Here is a 19,756-nt window from a genome sequence, read left to right as displayed (position 1 = left end):
TTTATAAGGGAACTGATCAATTGCGTGCACCACGATATAAAGGAACATGAGAACAGAAAATGTATGCATCAGAGAAACTACACCACACTATAAGGGACTACTCTATAGAAATTGCCCACGCAGATGTTCTTTGATATGCGCATATGGGGAAATTAGAATAATGTATATTGCAAAAAAATAATTATTAATCGCACAAGATTTACGTATTTGCCTCCTCATCAACCACAAATTCGCACACAATTCTGTGATTTCTAATTGGATATTTTTCATATTCTCTAATAATGAGGTGTAGTTTGTCGTGTTCCCTCATAAGTGGTGGAAAAATTGCGTTGTGGAGTATATTTCGCTTGTGTTGTAACTATATCACAATAAATGCGTTGGTTTCAAAGTTGACTTTGGTGCTGTGTGCTTAGCAACCCAACGTTTTGCAACTCCAAATATATTGTTCGAGTTCAAATCTTACATGAAGTATTAATACATTTTTTGACTTTTTTGTTTTTTTTTTATTATATTTTATTTTATTTCCAATTAATTATTATTCATTTGATTATTGGTAATTTCGTCCTATAATTTTTTTTTGCAATTTTTTTCTATTATATTTAAAATATGATAATTATTTACATAAGTTTTTTATTTTAATTTTAATATTTTCTCTATTTATATTTATATTATATTTATAAAAATAAAAATACAAACATATACACATATACCATAAGCTCAGTCGGTATATATTCATATGTATCAATCGTACGTATGTAGCATCTTACACGTACTTTGTAATACATACATTCATTCATAAGTACATCTGCATATAAGCATAAAAAGGGAATTCGCGAATGACCTACAAACTTACAAGTGTACGTACATATGTATGTAGAATATTACGAATTGGCAACCGTCATACGAACAACAACACTATTCCTTCATATGCGTAACAGCAAACGCACCAATTAGAATATGTGAATGTGAATGACCGACAAAAAACAAACCAACGCATATACAAACATACATATATGTGTAGCTCACGACGAAAAAATATGATCATCAAGAAGCAGAAACAACAATACGCCAACTCTTTTCCCCGCTGCAGACGTCGCTGTCGACAAACTGTCTCATCGCGACGATGGCAAAAATTATAAATCATATTTCGTTGCTGATGCTGAAGTCAAAGCGAAAAGGGGCAACAGTGCAATCAGCTTGACAAAAATCACAAAAGAATCAATTTTCATATTTGCCAACAATTGTGGCAGAAATATAAAATATGCGAAAAATAAGACTTCGGCCAGGATTTGAACCCGAGCACCGTCTAAAAAACGACTGCGTGCGCACCAACCGCACCATGATAGATGTTGCAAACGAGTCAGCTTAATTGATATTTCATAATCCATAGGACAAGATTCTAATAGAAATATGAATATGATTCTCGTCGGCAAAATTAGAAACATTTCTAATTTGGCGACAGCGAAGACTTCAACCCTTTTGTCGTGAAGTCGTGCTGTTGTCAAAAAATCTGTGCTCATAAGAACGCGTGTATTTTAATATTTGACAGATGTCGCTCGTCGCTTGTCGTCTTCTATGTGTTCAGCACTTCTAATTTTGCCGACGACAATGGCCGCTGTAGAGCTGCCACTAATATGTGAAATGTAAAATTATTCAAAGTTCTAACAAGTATGACGTTATTTTGCCAGCAGAAACCTAAAATAACTTTGATATATCATTTATAATAACAATCGATTATTTAAAACAAATAAATCGACCATTTTTACATTTTTTGCATAAATAATTTCACTTTAAACTAAATATGTAAATTTAATTGAAGCGAAAGATTTTAGTACGGCAACAATGATATGTTATATTTGTTTGATATGTCGCTGCCGTCTTCAAAATGTTCAAGACGCTGGCTTCAAAGCGACATTTGTGATCAGCCGTCGCTACGTCGTGTCGTGTCGTCGTCTTTGTGTTCAGCACTTCAGTCTTCATTGTGCCGAGGGCTACCGATCGTTCGTATTCTATAAATAGCGTAATATTTTGTGCTGCTCGTCGCAGCAGAGGCCCTATGCACGCGTGCATAGGAAAATCAACTTGTGACCACCTCTTAGAGTCTAAATCATTGGTGACATCAAGAATGATAGAAGACAAGATTACAATATAGTGACGCAATCAGGAACCCGAATAGGAATTGTGAAATGGAAAACGGAAATGTAAAACATAGTGAACCAAATTGAAAAATGTGCAGATAAAATATCACAATGAACGAAATTCTTAAAATCGTCATCTATAAAATGATCCAATATAATAATGCATATTTATAACTAAAATTATTTTGTTACAAAAAGTTCGCAATTTTTCCTAACTTTTTTGTTGGTTGGAAAAGTGAAAAAAAACTCTTTATATACGATATTTTTGTACTACTCTGATTAAATTCCGCCTTTGCGCACTTCTTTTTCAATTTAAAATATATTTCACTTAGAAGTTTAAATAATAATAAAGCACTACCATCTTTTGGCTTTGTTTTATTGTTTTGTACTACCGTGCACTTGGTCTTTATGACGTCATGCGTCAGGAAATAAAAACCCAAAAAAGCTAACGGTAAACGAATGTCGTAATCTTGTATTCTATTATATCATTCTTGTATGTATTTTCAGCAATTAATTGGTCGACATGAGGGAAATTATAACTATAATTATAATTTAAAATAAGGTTTTCTAAGTTACCTGTAACGTAAGCTCTAGTTATCCATGCTTGACTTGACCTAGAGAGACTTGACCTGTCACATAAAAGATCCGTTTAATGGGCCTTGCATGTATTTGATTACCGAACGCATGACTTGACTTGAAAGTCTGTTGAATTTAGAACCCTAAGTTACGTTGACATTTGAACTGCTCTCCCTCTCCCTCTCTCACTGCTTCTCTTTTCATTCTCATTATGACACTATTCCAGTGTTGGCTGAATGTTTTCGGTTAAAATTAAATACAGTAGAACTCCAATTATCCGAACTCCGACTATCCGAATCGCCGATTATCCGAATCACAAAAAATTGTCCAAAAAAAGTCTAAGTGCGCAATTATTCTTCCCTCCGCGAAGTAATGACTTGTGACACGTCTGGCCCTGGTTTTCAAATTCTCAATGACGATGAAATTGTTGTAAGTGTGAGAGAAGATGTTGAAGTGGAAGTGGAAGAAGAACTTTCTGCTGATGTTGAAGTAGACGCTGGACCATCAGCTAGTGAAGCATTTGCCGGCCTCGAGACTGCTTTGAAGTGGATGGAGCGTCAGCCCGAGTGTGACCACTTGCAACTGCTCACCGTCAAGCGAATGCGTGACCTGGCTGCCCGAAAATGGTTGAAGACCGCAAAACAGCTTACATTGACAGAGATGTTTAAAAAACAATGATTTTTATTTCTAAACTTGTACATAAGTACATTTTATTTATATTTAAAACGTGTGAAAATTTCATGTTTCTTTCATTTAATTCAATAAAAAATAGTGTAATATCAAAACGTAGCTTTTATTCTCTCCAATGGCAATTTTTTATTTTTTTTAAATCCGATTATCCGAATATTTGATTATCCGAATGGGTCCCGGTCCCCATTAATTCGGATAATTGGAGTTCTACTGTATGTTAAAATTCTAATCTTTAATATTTATAAACCTTCAAATAAAGAAAAAATAAGATAATTCAAAGGAAAATACCTTTTTCACAATAAAATAAAAAATTTTTGTTTGTGTTTAATAAAAAAATTATTTATTTTATTTATAACGCAAATACTTGTTTGACTTTAAGTGCAATAAACAAACCAAATCAAATAGGTACGATATGAGGGTAATTTTTGCAACAGAAACATAACTATTGCGAATCTCTGCAAGAATTTGTGGTGATCTGCTAAAAATTGATTGTAAATGTTCAAATACAATTTGAATAAATAATTTATTCACCTATCATTTATACGCATGGCTGGCTCCAATTTATTACATTTTCTAACAATTCTAAATATCGAAAAACTGAACTACGGGTGCACGTTTCTTTTGTGCTATTCTGCTCAAAGCTATATTCATATATTTATTAAAGAGTTTTCTTTCAAACAGAAAATCTTCACGTGTTCACAGATTTCCTAATAGTGAAGATTTTTTTGTATACTAGTTTTAAAATCTTCAATATTGCTGATATTTTAATTTAAAAGACTTAATTTAAAAGCTACATCTGCACATCTGGCAACTCTACCCAGAAACTATAATAATAACAGCTGAAGTTGAAGTTGTGTGAAGTATAACTGCATCTATGTTTTCCAATCCAAATTTTTCTAAGCTGAGTTGAGTCAAGCATAGTTATCCATGCTTTAACATTTTATGACACTACCGCCTTTTTTTATATAAATATTTTTTTCTCTGCTTCTAACTCCACAATTATTCATATTCTACTATTATCTAATTTGGCACAGGGGTGACGGAATATAAAAGGATACACATTTTATTAAAAGTGGAAGTGCTCCATTTCATAACAAATGACTAATTTCCGTACCAATTTGGTCAGAAACAAATGTTTAGTTATTAACATTTTTATTACATATTTTTTGGAAATTTTGAGCGATTAAAAGATTGTACGAAACGGGATACTATCACGTTCACATATAGTAAAACGCCATATTTAAGATTACAAATTTATTTGACAATGAATCTGTGTACTGTACATTGTGGATGAGTTAAGCAACTTTAAGAAAAGGAAGGATTTGAAAGGCTGAAAAAAGGGTATTTTTACGATTTTTTTTTCATATACAGTCGACGTCCAGTAATATAAAAGCTCCTTCTTGTGGTTATACAATAATGGCTCTATACAGTGATCCCCGCTTAAGTCGTTTTCTGAGTATCACGTTAGATGACTTCGATGACAATTAAATTTATGCTTACCGTTTCAACCAGGGTCTTGATAATATTTATAACAAAAACTAATATTTGGGATATAAAACTGCAGATAGCAGCAGTCATTTCGATTTAATTTCGGATAAACAATCTGTCATGAAATTTTCATATGCATACATATGCAGCACTTTCTGTGTGTAACCGGGCCTTAACTTATATGTTGAAAAATAAAAAGCTCGCTGGAATCATTGCTGTACTTACAGTTTGAGAGCTGGTAGGCCATAGAGCTTTTAAATACGTCTATACAGCTTATCACTGAGAGTAAAGCTTATATAGCATTCAATAGAAGCTGCTGGTAGAATATTAGTATCTGAGAACACGCATTCAAGTAGACGAAAATCCACACGGAGAAAGGTAGTTTTACTTTGACATCGGAGAAGACAACATCGAATTAAGTGCAAATACATGCTCAGCAATAGTGTTGATTTCGAAAGTGCTGCGGGCTTTAATAAAATGGCTGAAGCTGGGTAAAATGTATCTGTCAGTGGCTCAATATGCGCTTTTATGGAAAATAGTTAAATTGCTGGTATTCATTGCAATGCACAGTGCAAATTATTAAAAAGTATACTTCAAATTTTCGTTAGGACTGTTTTGCGAATATATGGTATGTAACAGACGAGAGACCATCATCAATGTGAGTTATTAAAAATTAGTATGTGTGCAACAATGTATCTCATTACCTATAAGTATTGATTCCAGTCAGTGCAGTGCTCATAAGCGAATAGTATCATATTATCAAAACTAATCCGCCATCGTGGAGGCATAAAGAAAAGTAGAAGAACACTTCAGTAGAATGATAAAGGGCAATGCTAAAAGTTGCGACAATTAAGAAGTGTCGCATTGTTTGAGAAAGGCCGACCGCATACACCTACATACAAATAGTAAGAAAGCCATGGACTATGAGTGAAATGTTCATAACCGTGGTTGGTGGGCGCTCAGCTGGAATGATTGTGTTTTTTTTTTTGTTTTTTGCAATTACTTTGACAAGGTTAACATGGGTTTTGAATAGCACTTGTTGCTCGCTCACTTGTTACTTTCGTGATTGCCCATTACTTATTAACAAGCACGTAAGAGTAGAGAATCAGGCAGGGGCACCTGGAGATGGTGGTGGAAAGCTGTCAACTTGTGGCTTGTTTAATATATAAGGATGTACGTGTATATAAACAGATGTGTGTTTGTATTTATTATTTACGCATACCTCCTAGTTAGATAGTTAGAGGCAGCAAACGATTGTTGTGTATATGCTGAAGTCATCCTAAAATATATTCTATGTCCACTTTATTACACATTTTATAATACCGAAATATTTAATAGTAATAATTGTAACACTCCACTACGTATAGAACACACTGGAGATAGATTTGTAAAATCTATTTCCGAAACGTTTAGCAACTCAATTTATAAAATGAAAAATGTTAATTAATTTTGGTAAAATAGTAGTTCAAGCCAGTATGGGTAAATTCAATAATTTATTCGTGTTTTATTTATAATATTATATTTAAAAATAATATTTGGAGATAATCTCATTTAAAGTTTTAATACTTTGTACTACGCACTCTGACCCTCTCCATTATATTAGCTATAGTTCGTCAAAATTCGAGATTTTTTTCCTCTCGTCAGTACACGCTCAACATACTGTATTTTCAGTTTATCGAAAAAGAAAAAAAATAGTTTTTTTTATTTACATGGACTTCCCTCCTTTAATCAATTGCTTTATTTATCAATCTATTAAAAGGTTAAAAAATTTCTGTGCTAAACTTAATTTAATAAAATTTGTATTAAATGTTCTTTTTTTACAAATTATTGTTATTGCAGGTTAACAATAATTTTGAACTATTTTTTGGTTCCATCATCAGAGAATAGGATATTTCAAAGAAAATTCATAAAGGTGATCGCGATCAAAAATAAAGAAAACAAGTAAGGAAGGGCTAAGTTCGGGTGTAACCGAACATTTTATACTCTCACAATTTATTTAATTAATTTTATTATTATAATTCTATATAAATTATAATTCGGCATATACATATATGGTACAAAGTCCATTGGAAGTTTGAAAACCCTAATATTAGGAGCTAGGGGACGTTATGACCCGATTTCACTTATTTTTGACATATTATTAGAAGAAAATTCTGAATTCTTCAAAATGGGGCATTGAATACTTATGGTCCGATATCGTCGATTTTAAGAAGGGCGATGCCACCCTGTAAATGCAGTATTTGTGGAAAATTCTGTTCCGATATCTTCACTAGTGCTTACTTTATATATTGTAAAGTAAACGATTCAGATCGACTTCAAAGTTCTGGTATATGGGAAGTAGGGGTGTTTGTGAACCGATTGGGCCTATTTTCATAACATATCATTGGGACGCTAGGAATATATTATGAACCGAATTTTATTGAAATTGGTAGAGTTGTTTCGGAAATATTGTTTTTGACCCATAAGTTGGCGGATCCACGCCCCTATAAAATTTTGTATAAAAATTTGAGTGCAGCTCTTCTCTACCATCACTATAATGAAATTTAAGGTTTATGGTGATTTTCCTTACTGAATTAAAGTATTTTTAGTAGTTTTCAACATAACCTTTGTATGGGAGGTGGGCGTGGTTATAATCAGATTTTCTCCATTTTTCAACTGTATAAGGAAGTGCCTGAAGAGATTTCAACTCTACTCGTCACCCCGATGACTCTGGTATATATAACCCTATTTTTCACTCGTTTAGTTTTAGGACTTACAAACAACCGTTATGTGAACAAACTCTTTAGCAACTTGTTGCAGAGTACAACAAAACTATTTGTTTATCGTTTGTTCTAGTGATGAGCGATATTTCACTACCGGTGATTTTTTCACTGTGATTGAAAAATCACATATAGCAACTGTGATCAATTTTTGTAAATATCAGTGATTTACAATCGCAATTGCAGTTTAGTAATTTGAGTTCGATCACAGTAGCTATAGAGAAGTTCAGTGTTTTTGTTCGAACACAGTACATACAAAGAATGTATAATAATTATTATGCTGGAATTGCCTCGCTTCAATACTCTGCAAAGAATTATAATTGGCTCTCATGAAAATTCGAATATCATTAATGAATTTAAGGAAATCGTAACTCCAATACTCCAAAGCAGAGTATTTCAATAACAAATGAACAAAAAACAGAACAATTATTAAATCAGAAATTTCTCGAGAATACTAAATGAATACATATAACAAAAAAAATTTCAGTAAATCACTTTTAAATGTATTACAGAGCCCACATGTGCAACGGATCCAAGAGATAATTCAAATCAATAGTTGTGGGTCTAAATCTTTACTAAATGTATGTATGGCTATGTCCTCCGTAATAAGTGCTTATTTGGAAAGCGGTCTGGATAGAAGTGCCAAACTCACTCATAATATAACCTATGCATATCAACTAAACTTCAATGGAACAACAAATTGACTATCAAAGCCAAAAACAACTTAAAAAGCATGAAAGCCAAAGCCGTTTAACACATTCACATCAATCACCCCGTCGTGGCTTAAATGAGGACATTGCTTCTGCAGGCAAAACTAAACTTATCTCCCTTCCATCAGCAATAACCCAGAAATCGGATCTAATGTCTTCGCGCTCCCCGGTAACAGCACATAAGGCCTCCAAAGCTCCAAGGTATAATTATTCGATCTTTAGATGTAAATTATTGTCCTAAAGAGTACAAAAACCATTTTATTTTTGTAGACCAAAGTTCATGTCCTGACTTGTTTGGAATAAAATATTTAATTTTACTTCGACACTATTTTCAAAAATAGTGAAATACGAAAATGTTTAAATTTTTAACTTTGCATTTTCGAATAATTAACTTAATTTTTGTTTAAATTCGACTCTAACGATATTCATGATTAAGCTTAATGTTCAATATTATTTCTTCTTTTATGACTAAACGAGTGGGAATTTTTGAATTTCTTCTTCTTGACTGGCGTAGACACCGCTTACGCGGTTATAGCCGAGTCCACAACAGCGCGCCACGTATCCCTCCTTCTGGCAGTTTGGCGCCAATTGGTTATACCAAGCGAAGCCAGGTCCCTCTCCACCTGGTCCTTCCATCGGAGTGGAGGTCTCCCTCTTCCTCGGCTTCCACCAGCGGGTAATGCATCGAATACTTTCAGAGCTGGAGCACTTTCATCCATTCGAACAACATGACCTAGCCAGCGTAGCCGCTGTTTTTTTATTCGCTGGACTATGTCTACGTCGTCGAATAACACATACAGCTCATCGTTCCATCGTCTGCGGTATTCGCCGTTGCCAATTCTTAAGGGACCATAAATCTTCCGCAAAACCTTTCTCTCGAAAACTCCTAGTGCCGTCTCATCGGACCAGTAACTGTACACTCTTATAGAAGTTATACCTTCTCTATTTAGCTCTGCAGCTCGTATTATTTTCTCCAGCATCAGGTTAAGGAAATCACACGAGAGTGAGTCATCTTGTCTGAAACCTCGTCTGGTATCGAACGGCTCGGAGAGGTCCTTCCCGATCCTGACGGAGCTTTTGGTGTTGCTCAACGTCAGCTTACACAGCCGTATTAGTTTTGCGGGGATACCAGATTCAGACATCGCGGCATAAAGGCAGCTCCTTTTCGTGCTGTCGGAAGCAGCTGTAAAGTCGACAAAGAGATGGTGTGTGTCGATCCTATTTTCACGGTTCTTCTCCAAAATTTGGCGCATGGTGAATATCTGGTCTATTGTTGTATTGTATTGCTCTCATAGGTACGTTCTAAGCGCTCATAGAAGTTATCTTTGATCACTTCGTCCTTCTCTTCCGTCGGGACGTGGGTGCAAATCAGCGATATGTTGAAGAACCTCGCTTTGATGCGGATTGTAGCTAGACGTTCATCCACCAGAGTGAATGCCAGGACTCGACGATGGAGTCTCTCTTCCACCACGAATCCCACACCGAATTTGCGCTCCTTTATATGGCCGCTGTAGTAGATGTCACATATGACTCCATCCTCCAATTTGGATTTGCTGGTGGATTTATCAAAGTTATCTCGCTTTGTTGCATTATTTTCAAACGAGATTGAAGAGCTTTCCAGCTAAAAGCTCGGATCAAGTTCTTTTTTATCTTTTGGTATACAATTAAAGTCCATTGTTTTCTCAGTCCATGTTAGTTTATAACGTTCACACTTAATCATAATCGCTTTCATCTTTTCCTAGATGTCTACCCAATGTTAATTCTTATGATTCAACGAGGCAACCACCACTAAGCCCTGCTGCAAGACGAGCTTACGGAGCACAAAGCTCATACTCCGACCCATTCATAATGACTAATAGATGTGGCAATTATTCCAACATAAATGACAATCCTCGTAGTCCAAAGATAACAACCACTTATGCCAATGATAGCTGTGACGATACTGTTTCAACGCCATCTTATTATCACACACCTACTTCGGGCTCACGTAGTCCACGGGGCGTATCATCCCAAGAAAATTCAATGGATTCGCCATCATCTGGCACATTTCTTAGCGGTCCTGCAACATCATCACCACGACGAAGTCCTAACTCACCGAGAAAGTTCGTATTTGAAGCTATAAGTCCAGTCATAGACCCTTCGTATAAGAAATTTGAGTATTACGAGCCCATATCTCCTGAAGATGAAATTTCCAAAGAAGTTTATAAAATAAATAGCAGTGAACGCATTGGTGCATCGCCACAATTACCCACCTCACCAAAAATGTGTGAAGCAAAAAGAAAAAAATCAAAACCGCTTTCGCGTTCTACACCTTTAGAGAATATGTCTAATTTATATGACAGTAAGGATATGAATCCACCGGAGTGGGAAATTTCTCAAATTGATGAGCATTGTTTGAGTAGCAACAATTATTATGTGAAAAGAGATTCGTGTGTTACGGAGAGCACACAGCTATCGTGTGACTCGTATGATACAACAAATAGTACCATTGCCACTGTCACTACATCTTTCTCTGAGCGATCGAAAATTGATGGCGTTTCGGAAAAGGGAATGTCAAGAGAGGCAAACGTATGTGAGCAACCGGGAAGAAGTAAACATCGAAGGCACGCAATTAATATAACTTCCAATCCTTGCTATCAGGTTCCCTAAAGCTGGAATAGTCATAATATCACTAACTTTAATTATACATAATTATAGGTATTACATAGCTCCCACTCTACGTTGGATCGAACCTGTTCAGACAGTGCCGCATCACTGCAGCACCGTAGATCAACCAGTGATTTGACTGGAAACTCCGAAGGTGTTCTAAATAAGCATAAGGGTTTAGAAGATTCAATTTACACAAGTTACAAGCCAAGACGGAGAGGTAGTTCTAAAGGTGGATTGGCATATTTAGCCAGTCGCCGTAGTTCAAGGGAGTCCATGAAAAGTGCCTGCTCCAATACATCTGTATTCTCAAATGATGATATCGGGCCATTAGCTTTTCAAGCTTCACACCGCGGTCGGCAACGTCGAACATCAAATTTCCTTGAACTACCAGGTTTTTTTAATTTACAGTATATTTAAAAATTGTGTATTATTATTTTTTCACAGTTCCAGATCATATTAGGCCACGTGTGTGCTCCCTCCCTGAGCGTCCGTATAATCCGCGGGCTAGTGATGATCTTTACCGACTAAGACACTTTTCAATTAGCAAGGGCAATGTGGTGAACTGTGGGGACTCCATTATATCCAGGCGGTCGCGTAGTAACACCAGTGTAAATTCCACTAATAGCAGGTAAAAGAAGATTGCCCCTTAAAAAAATCTTAATACAACAAATTCTCACTTTTTTTATACCCTCGCAACATTAGTTGCTAAGAGAGTATTATAGTTTTGTTCACATAAGGGTTGTTTGTAAGTCATAAAATTAAACGAGTTAGATATTGGGTTATATATGTATATCTAAATGATCAGGATGACGAGACGAGTTGAAATCCGGATGTCTGTCTGTCCGTCAGTCCGTGCAACGGATAACTTGAGTAAATATTGAGATATCTTAACGAAACTTGGAACACGTATTCCTTGGCACCCTGGAGATTGGTATTGAAAATGGGCGAAATCGGACCACAAATTAAGCTAGAAAAGTAAAATTTGTTAAAAAGGATCACACTAGGAAGGGACATATCTGGATGTAATTTTTTGTGAAAAGTGTGCGTGGTCCCGCGCCTAAGTAAGTTTTATGTGAATATCTCGCAAAGCTATATAAACGAAACTTTCTGCAGTTGGTTCTCTTACGGACCCCACCACACACCATGAAAATACTTGAAATCGGATAATAACCACGCCCACTCAAATACAAAGGTTAGGTTGAAAATAACTAAAAGTGGGTTAACTCACTAACAAAAAACGTCAGAAACACTAAAGTTTACAGAAGAAATAGCTGAAAGAAGCTGCACTCAGATTACAAAATGGCAAATGAGCTTGGCATCGCCCACTTATGGGTCAAAAACCATATCTCAGGAACTACTCGACCGATTCGAATGAAATTCGGTATATAATATTTTCTTGACACCCTGATAACACGGATACAAAATGGCCGAAATCGGTTCACAACCACGACTACTTTCCTTATAACTCAATTTTGAATTCCATCTGATTCCTTCACTTTATAATGCATACATAAGAAACCAATGAAGATAGCGGAATAAAACTGTACATAAATAGTGCATATCATCTCTGGCTTCACTTGTGAACAAATTGTCGAAAACGGACTCTAACTTTTCAATGCCCCGGAAATCGGATATGAAGAACTCAGTGCCTTATGGTAAATTTTAACCGAAAATATGGGTAAATCTCTCAGATATCTTAATTTAATTCAGGGGAAATCTTTTTCTTCTAATAATGTAACTCTGTACCAGAAATGGTTAAAATCAAGTCATAACTTCTCGTTCAAAAATATCATCTCTTAGCTCCCATATACCTAATTATAGATTTTTCAAAAATACGGTGGGATTTATTCCGCATATATATATTGGTTAATATGTGAGATATCTTAGCAAAATTAAGTGAGCGTATAGTCTTGGATATAGTGTACCTTGCTGGTGAAAATTAATGAAATCGGTTCAGGAATTACCTCTGCCCTCATATACTATATATGACGATTTTCGTTATTCTATTAAACATTATGCCGGATTTATGGGTAAATTTGTGTGTTATCTTAATAATGTGTGTTATCTTTATAAAATGTTCGGTTGCACCCGAACTTAGCCTTTCCTTACTTGTTCATTCTTAAAACCTATTCCCAACAAAAGTAATGATTCATTTTTAAGAGAGAACAAAATTTTTTTTATTAGTATTTTCTTTCTGTGTTTTTTTTTAGAGCAAGTGAACGTTCACCATTTGAGGGATCATGTTGTGGAGGTGGATATGCTAATGTGGACTCAGTTCCTTCAACACCTGATTCGGACGATCTGGAGCCTCCACCGCCACCACGGTTCGTTTTTTTTTATCATAGTAACTAGTAAATATTTTGATTGTTTCTATATTTTAGATATCGCATTGTAATGTTAGGTGACTCGGGTGTTGGAAAAACAGCTTTGGTAAACCAATTCATGACCTCTGAGTACATGCACACATATGATGCCAGTCTAGGTAAGCACAAGATTACGGAGTACGGTCTTCGTATTCATGTGATCTTTCTTATTACTAGCACGAGTACAGCGAGACAAATAAATAATGGGGATCATAGATATACTGTGTTTATTACTGTGCTGTTTTTAGTAAAATGTTTTTATTTGAGTTGTAGATGACGAATTTGGCGAAAAGACAGTGAGCGTCTTGTTGGATGACGAGGAATCTGAGTTGGTATTCATTGATCATCCAAGGGTGGAAATGAGCGTAAGTCGAATCTTTCATTAATTAATATTTATATATAGCGTTATACATAATATACGTGGGTTTTATTTCATCTATCTGTTGCTCTTAAATTGACGGTTTCGTATGAAGTTTACGCAAAGTAGGAACATATATGTATTTTCATTATGCTTAATGTTTACATTCCTATTTGGTGTTGTAACCCAGCTTTTGCTACAATTTATGGTGTGTATTCTAAGTTTGTTAGAGGTTCCAACTATTTTCGAAGCATAATATGCGAACAGTATTTTTCATAAAATTTTCAAAATTACTATGATAACACAAGTATACACGGTTTTGGATCTGGGCAACCAAAAGTGGTTTCTATGACAATTGATGACACTGAATCCGAATCTTCATTTCGTTTTTTAAGATTGATTCTAGTTTTTGAAATAATCAAGAATTTAATTTTTTATGATTTTTGTCAAATAATATTCATTTTATTAACTTAAAAGTAGCATATCAGAAATGAAGATTGGTGTAACTTTGCCTTTTGTATTGTTTAGTATCTGTTTCACGTATTAGAGTCCAACAGTAGTCGCTCATCATGCCTTCATCCCAAAATCCTTGGTATCTTCTTTCAATGTTGGCTAGATCTTGGTGTAGCCGTTCTCCTTGTTCGTCGCTCGTATTACCCAAGTTTTCGGGAAAAAAACCGAGGTGGGATGGATCTTTAGAGACATTCTAACTCTAATCTTTCGATAATTTTGCAACATATCGCCAATAATTTCCTTAAAATTAGAGGATTTGTGATTACCAAGAAAGTGGTAAACGATATTTTGAAAACATGTCCTTAATTTTCATCAAACAAAAGTAGCAATCATCTACATGGTTTTTAAGTTCTCTCGAGAGCGCTGGCATTGAAAGGAACAGTACTCACGTTCTCTCAATGACCACGTATACAGCTTTGTTTTGCATGCGTTACAAATAAATTTCGGTATCCATGACTTATGAGTGTCTGCTACTCTGAAACCAAAGTAGTACAGATACGCATCTTTGAGCGCATTTGTTATTATTTTTTTTAATCATATAACTACCACAAACGTAACAAAAACACTTTGAATCAACTTTGCAACACTGTCTCTGCATTTTTATTTGCTCTAATCACTTATTTATAGCACAATGGTGCTATCATGCGAGAACTCGGAAACTAGAATCAATCTTAAGAAACTAAATGCATATTCGAATTCAGCATATCAAATATAGTTAAGAATCGTTCTTATCTGCTCAGATCCAAAAGTTGACCTGAATTTGTAAACTTGTGTAATAGTAGAGACTATAAAGGTTTTGATTGGCTTAAATGTAAATAATAAAATTAATAAATATTTTATAATGTTTCATAGCCTTACTTAATCTATTTCATATACATTTTGTAAATATATTAATCGTTGATTGATTTATTCCAATGTTTATAATTTTAAATAATAATAGGTGGAAAACTCTTTATCGACTTATGAACCACACGGATGTGTTGTTGTCTTCTCCGTTGTTGAAAAGTCATCTTTTCGAGTTGCAGAAGAAATTATAAAGTACTTGTGGCAGGAAAACTACATTAAAGACAAATCGGTCATTCTTGTGGGAAACAAAGCGGATTTGGCCCGAGCTCGGGTTATCTCAACACAAGGTAAGAGTAATCAGGTACAAGCAAGCGTGTAGGTTTTTGAAACTAAACTGTCTGAATTATTTTGTTTTGTGAGAAGATATCAAATATGTATATGCTGGATGCTGTTAAAAGGTATCGATAGCAGTGATAAAGCCATGTTGAATGAATTTTACAATTTCCTTCCGTTTTAAAAATTATTTATTCGTGTCAGTTCCTTGATAAAAATAGTGTTCTATTCAGTAGCGTTTTGAATAATAAATGTTGCTCTTTTCGGTACTAGTCCTTTTAAAAGCCCCTCATGTTCACCCCTGATATTCGCGAAATCGACATCATAACCTTTTAACACAATCCACGATCGAGATAAAGATTAGGGTATTGTGTCTATAATAGAATGAGGAAAAGTAATAATGGTTTGGGAATTAAAGAATGCATGGAATGAGAAGTGATTTGATCATAATTGATTGTGATAGAAATTGATTTGATCATAACATTCACATATTATTTTACAAGTTATATGTAATTAGTGAACAATTGAATTTCTTTCTTTTCATTGGTAGAAGGCAAAGCCTTAGCTGCCTCACACGATGCCAAATTTATAGAGACATCCAGTGGCATTCAACACAATGTTGATGAACTACTAGTGGGAATACTAAAACAGGTAAACAATCTCATACTTAACATATATTAAATGCTTCGAGAAAAAACTTAATATACTAATTTTTCTACAAATGCTCAGTCAAGTTTTATAAAATAAGTTGTTAAACACTTATTTTCGATTTTGTTCCACGTTCTATGTGAGATTCCTTATACATTTATATTTCCATATGAAAGTTTTTTCCATACCCTTATTTCAGATGCGTTTGAAGGAAACACGAGAGAAGAGAGCTACGTCATCGAAACTGAAAACTTCCCGCACACACATATCGTTACATTTGGCCAAGGAAATATTGCAAAAAATTTGTCTTACTGATATCTCCAAATCAAAAAGTTGTGAGAATCTACATGTTCTATAAGTATGAGGAAGTGATACCAACTGCAGGGAACCGCGTATTTAAACCTTTTCCATAGCAACTGAAATTTATCAAAATCTGCCTTTTGGGAAGCAACATTGTGTAGCGTTCAAAGGAACGTTTATAAATTTATGTTTTAGTATGTTTGTATGTAGTAAGTGTATGTAATTCAATATGAGAAAATAGTGACTATTAAGTAGAATATATATGTACATGTACTTAGGTGTAAGTTTTAGCTATGTCTGTGTTGAACGAACTGCAATGCAAATCTGTTAGCTGTGCTTTCAATTCTAAATTGAAAATTTACAAACTTTATAACTACTGCAAATGAATCACTAAATATTTATATAACGAATACGATGAAACGAAATGGATATCTACGAATTGTTTAAAAAATATCAAGCTCTTTCATATATCAACAAACTACCTACAACTTTTAATGACGATGTACTTGTATATATGCCGAATTATATAGGATCACACAGTTGTGATACTGTTTTTACAAGTCGAAACAAATATGAGCAATACATTCAGACACAAGCTAGTATATTTACACAACATAATCTGTATGAACAAGTTTTAATATACTCTTTATGGCATAGCTTATAAAATGCGCGGAGCATACTCCATACTCGAGTAGACAAATAATAATAATTCACCCCAAAACTCTTTGATTATGACTTTTATACGTAAGAAGCAAGTGCTCAACTATAAACCCCAATGAATACTTAGAAAAACTTACGAATCTACGTAATTGTATGCTTTTAAATATAAAACTTACATACCTTGGAATTGGACATGGTTATAAACCGATTTCACCATTTTAAATATTTTTCGGTCAAATAAAGTTATTTTCAATTATTTGTTTTGTATTACACTTAAGACATCGATTTCTAATTACAATTTAAAAAGAACTTAAAGTAAATTACTTTTTGAGTTGTCCGTGAAAATGAAATTAATACTAATAGCAGACCGCCTAATATAACTGTTAAACTATATACACTATAGTATAAATCTCCCATAAGAGGTTTGGAAAATTAATTAAATCAATGGAGACACAATTAGAATATAATAAAATTATTACGAAACAATTAAAAATGGCTAAATTGAGCATTATTTTATATCTCTTTCCTCTGATACTTAGTCCTATTTATTTCTAGTGGTAAATTTATTGAATACTTTAAGTATATAGTTTTAAGCGTTGCGTCTTCGTGACTTAATGGAACAATATCACTAAAATTTACGAAAGTGTCAATTTTATGGTCATATGCAATATGTAAAGAAACCTGATCCACCTTTCCAGTATTGTGCATGAAGTGGATGTTCTCCAAACGCTTGAGCCTCCAAATAAATTGCTGCCATGTAAACTGTTGAGTTTTCTATCCCAAGGTATTACGAAATTTTACTCTCGTTTATTTGTCATAGAAATGGGCCGTTGGTCACGCGAACTTAATTTCATATGGGCCTACAGGTGCGGCTAATAAGACTGGGTGATATTGTTAGTAACACTGAAACAAAATAAATTGATGTCATAATAAAATTTAATGTTGTTAAAATCTAAAAAGAAATTAGTAAAATTATGTAGTAGTTCTTGTTATATTGTAACAACACTATGATGTAAAAATTGCTAAACACATTCAATTTGATCACATAGGACTATAATTTCTATATGAATAACATTTCTGAACGATTTAAAAAATTCCAAAAACTAAATGCTAAGGGTATACATATGTTATGATGATCATCAACAAACTTCAATTTACTCGAAAAGTAAACGAGCTTCTCTTTCAAATATGATGTAAACCATGGTGTTGTCCAACACCTTTGTTTTAAAGGCTACTAGATTTTATGAGAAGTAGTGCTGAAATACGCTCGAAGATGTTTGCATTGACTGTCTAGCAGTCGCTAGGTGTAAAGAAAGTGAAAAATTTTTCGGGTGAAATTATTCTCGAAACAATCAGGGAAGAATGCTGCCAAGGTAACAGTCTAGGCCCGTTGCGGTTAAGTAGACTCGACTAACGTGGAGACTTGGGACTCTAGTCATGGCTAATGCTATAATTTTACGAAGACTTATTTAAACATGCATCAATATTATTGAAATCTTGCAAACTCTCAATTTACTAATACATATACGCTATATGTCCATGTGAGTGGATTCATAGATACATATATCTAAGTATATAAGTTTTTATATTGTCAATTTTTCGCATTGAACACAATGTTATTAAATGTAATAAACGAAAAAAAAACACATTTTGTAGCTATGGTGTTGAACTAAAAAGTGTTAATGACTATCTTCCAATCTTATCAAAATATACATACATACATATACATATATACTTATACAATTACTATATTTCTATACATACATATATGCATATTTGAACAATTATATGAAATAAGACATTTTGTGTATGTTATCGTAGTTAAGTAGTTATATATACAAACAAGTACATTTATGGTACATACATACATATGTATTAAATGTGTTTTCTTAAAGAGTAAAGACGCTTTATAACTGTTAAATGTTGACTGTAATGTACAAAATAATATTAAAAAATTAATAAATGGCATATGTTCGTGTGCAAGCCTCTGAAAATCGTCACTGAATATACCGAAGAAAATAATAAAGGGTGATCTATTGCCAGGTTAACTACTTGTTTAAAGAAAAAAAAAACACACAGAAAATTCAAATTTAATGGAGATTTTAATTTATTATCATTCGAAAGAACATTCTTTGGCTTTTATTGTTTTGAAGATTATCTGTTTTAAATGTTGGTACATCTTGAGTCCAATTTTCGATGACTCGTTCGAGCATTTCGACTGGTAACTGGTGAATTATCTGCTCACCGAAGTGTTATTGATGCGATGTGTGGGTAGTAGGGATGTAGGATATTAACCCGAAACACTCTATTTGGATACGCTTTATTACATTGGAATTCGATTTTTGTAAAATACGGAGAATTCGTTAAGGGAATTTATTTATACAATTTAATTCTGGCGCAGACTACTGCGTTAGGTCAGAGGTTCAAATTACTGCACTTTAAAGATGCTGTGGCTAAAAGAAATACTTTTTTTATGTTTCATGAAAAATCCAAAGAATCGCTCTGATACAACGGAATTTTCGGCTGAGTGTGAAACAGAATACTCGTTTGATATTTGGAACCAGAATAAACATTTGGTCCACCAAAAGGTGAAATGTAAGCTGTCAAATTTATCTACAATTACAGGGACGGAAGGTTGAAGAGAAAGTGTATCTCGGCTGTTACCCCTACCAATCAGAAGTAGGGATGCAAACGATGTGTCGATGTTTCTGAAACATCGATGTTTTCGTCAAAAAGCATCGATGTTAGCCATCGATGTTGTGATTCTAAAAATATCGATGTCACT

General features: G+C 34.1%; 1 protein-coding gene across 6 annotated transcripts; it reads left to right on the top strand.

The window, feature by feature from the left end:
• Positions 1-5,008: 5,008 nt before the first annotated feature.
• On the top strand, positions 5,009-18,980 carry Rem1_0 (uncharacterized). 6 transcript variants are annotated; one of them, XM_029045074.2, is made up of 12 exons: positions 5,277-5,550; positions 5,616-5,797; positions 8,164-8,562; positions 10,104-11,001; positions 11,059-11,401; positions 11,455-11,638; positions 13,221-13,334; positions 13,392-13,492; positions 13,641-13,738; positions 15,185-15,377; positions 15,914-16,014; positions 16,211-18,978. In XM_029045074.2, exons 3-12 carry the CDS (start codon positions 8,339-8,341, stop codon positions 16,367-16,369), a joined length of 2,415 nt encoding a protein of 804 aa, XP_028900907.1. In that variant the 5' UTR covers positions 5,277-5,550; positions 5,616-5,797; positions 8,164-8,338; the 3' UTR covers positions 16,370-18,978. The 6 variants fall into 6 exon arrangements, with proteins under 6 accessions (XP_054089836.1, XP_028900907.1, XP_011193932.1 ...); XM_054233861.1 differs by lacking the exons at positions 5,277-5,550; positions 5,616-5,797 and adding an exon at positions 5,009-5,270; XM_011195630.3 differs by lacking the exon at positions 5,616-5,797 and having other exon boundaries at positions 5,277-5,520; positions 13,647-13,738.
• Positions 18,981-19,756: the final 776 nt, after the last annotated feature.

This window comes from Zeugodacus cucurbitae, chromosome 6, assembly GCF_028554725.1.
Source record: "Zeugodacus cucurbitae isolate PBARC_wt_2022May chromosome 6, idZeuCucr1.2, whole genome shotgun sequence".
NCBI lineage: Eukaryota > Metazoa > Arthropoda > Insecta > Diptera > Tephritidae > Zeugodacus > Zeugodacus cucurbitae.
Note: the sequence above shows the minus strand (reverse complement) of the source record. Positions and strands in the feature narration are given on the sequence as shown.